The sequence below is a fragment of the Merops nubicus genome, unplaced genomic scaffold (genome assembly GCF_000691845.1).
Source record: "Merops nubicus isolate BGI_N331 unplaced genomic scaffold, ASM69184v1 scaffold51354, whole genome shotgun sequence".
Lineage (NCBI taxonomy): Eukaryota > Metazoa > Chordata > Aves > Coraciiformes > Meropidae > Merops > Merops nubicus.
In genome coordinates, this window is record NW_008605884.1 from 1 (window position 1) to 2,238 (window position 2,238).

The window sequence follows — 2,238 nt, forward strand, 5'->3', positions numbered from 1 at the left end:
CCCTGAGGAACTCCACTGGTCACTGGTGCAACACTTCCCCCTCCCCCCCAAGCCCTTGGTAGACCCAGGTGTGGTCCTACAGTGATAGAGCACCTTTCATTGCAAAGGTCCCAGCCTCAAGCACCAGAACTGTTTGCTGAAGCTGGCAGATAGTCAGGACAGTGGGTTTAAGATGCAGATTTGGGAAAAAAAGAAAAAAAGTAAGTTTTCTAATAAATTCAGGTAATTAGGACTTTTTTTTCCTAACATCAGAACAGTATATCAAACACAAAGCTCCCCACTAGTTTCTCTTGCCCCTGCACAGCCTCACCCCTTCCCTGAATGTCTGCACCTGCTTCCAGCTGGTGTGTGGCCTTACATCCAACAGCTTGGCTAGCAGATGTGCAAGCCTGTGTCACCAGAGGCCCAGTGCCAGGCAGCAAGGGGTGCTAGAGCCAGGAGCAGCCCTGCACGTCCTCTGGGTGGTAGGAGAAGCAGGCTAAAGTATATGAGGGATTAGACCAAGTCCCTGGAAATCTCAGACAAGAACATGTACAATGCTGATGATGCAGGAATTTGACATGTCCAAACTGTAGGCAAGATTTGAAGAAATACTGAGGTGGGGACTGGTAATATTAAAAATCTGGAGGTGTCTCTTTAGGGACAGTGTTTGTCTGCAGCCTCACCAGAAGGTATCTTGGTACCTCACCTCACAGCAAGGCACCAAACTGCTGCTGCAGCCACTTGCATTTGATGTAGAAATGGCAGGGGGTAAAAATGGTTTGGTGACAACTTGAACTCAAAATGACAGCATGACAGACAACAGCCAGGATTTAAAGAGAGATAACCTGTAGTTAAGATCAACAATGCACCTCAAAACATCACTCTCTTGCATTAGTGAATTTTGTATCATTCACTGAGCTAAAAAAATGAGAGGTGTGGTGGCCTGTGGAGTGAATGTGAGATCCCACAGTGCCTGCAACCACGGAAACAAACACAATCTCTACCAGTGCAAGCAGGAAAATGTCAGAAAACAAGAAGTAGAGGGCAATTCTGGAAATTGTACTAGTGAGACATTTTTACCAGATATCGTTTCACTTCTCGAATTTTGAGGTTAAAATAAATGTAGGCAAGTTAGAAAGCATTAGGAACCACAGGAAAAAACAAGAGACACAGAAAACCCATTTTCTTATTGTAAAAGACTGAAAATCTTGAGATGGAGCAGAGTAACACTGATTTTACCTAAGAGCCCTCATGCAGAAGAGTCTTCTGAGACTGGAGATCAGTAATCTGAGCTGCACGCCACAGCCAGTGGTGCTGGGTGAAGGCACAAAGGCTGGCATGCTGTGGAGATGGGATCAAACAGACGACCAAGTGGAGAGGGCAGGTGCCTGTGGCAGGGAGCGGAACAACTGTACCCACAGAGAGCTGAAGAGTGGGGTTTGGCTTACCAATAGCACCATGCCAGTCAGCTCATTTTCTGCTTTGTATTTTTAGGTAAGAAGAAAAGCTACAGCAGGAAATTCTGCTTCAGACGTGCCCACTCAGCGCCACCATGTCTGCAAAGGGTGAAGGTGGTGCTGAAGGTCGTGCAGATTCCTACATCTCATGCCACATAGACTCAGAGTTTCGCTACGACCTCTTCACCGTCTTCTACAGCATCATTTTCATTCTGGGCTTTGCTGCCAACTGCTACGTGCTCTGGATTTTCAGCCGTATTTACCCCACCAAGAAGCTCAATGAAATCAAGGTGTTCATGGTGAATCTGACAGTAGCTGACCTGCTCTTCTTGGTTACGATGCCAATGTGGATTATCTACTACCACCACCGTGGAGACTGGATCATGCCCGAGTTCCTCTGTAACGTGGCTGGCTGTTTATTTTTTGTTAACACCTACACTTCTGTCGCCTTTCTCATGGTCATCACATACAACCGTTACCAAGCTGTGACTAATCCCATTAAAGCTGCTCAGTTTACCACCCAGAGAAGGGGCATCTACCTATCGGCAGCTATCTGGATCATAATAGTGGGCAGCTCCCTGTATTACCTTTTTGATAATAATACTAATCAGGAGGAGATCGACTCGAGGAACTTCACACGGTGCTTCGAGCGCTACGACTCCTCCAGCGGCGTTTCGGCGGTGCTCGCCATCCACCTCATCATCTGCATCCTCTTCTACATCATTTTCCTTTTCATACTGGGCTGGAACGTCGTCATCATCAGGACCCTGTTCTCCAAATCGGCGCAGCCCCGGAAGCG

The 2,238-nt window shown here is 47.2% G+C and overlaps 1 protein-coding gene across 1 annotated transcript in view; it reads left to right on the forward strand.

The window, feature by feature from the left end:
• Nucleotides 1-1,534: 1,534 nt before the first annotated feature.
• PTAFR (platelet-activating factor receptor) overlaps nt 1,535-2,238 on the forward strand; it is a 1,090-nt gene continuing 386 nt past the window's right edge. Inside the window, 1 exon segment of the mRNA XM_008939450.1 lies at nt 1,535-2,238. This exon segment is cut by the window's right edge and continues 1 nt beyond it. Coding sequence (XP_008937698.1) covers nt 1,535-2,238 — 704 coding nt within the window.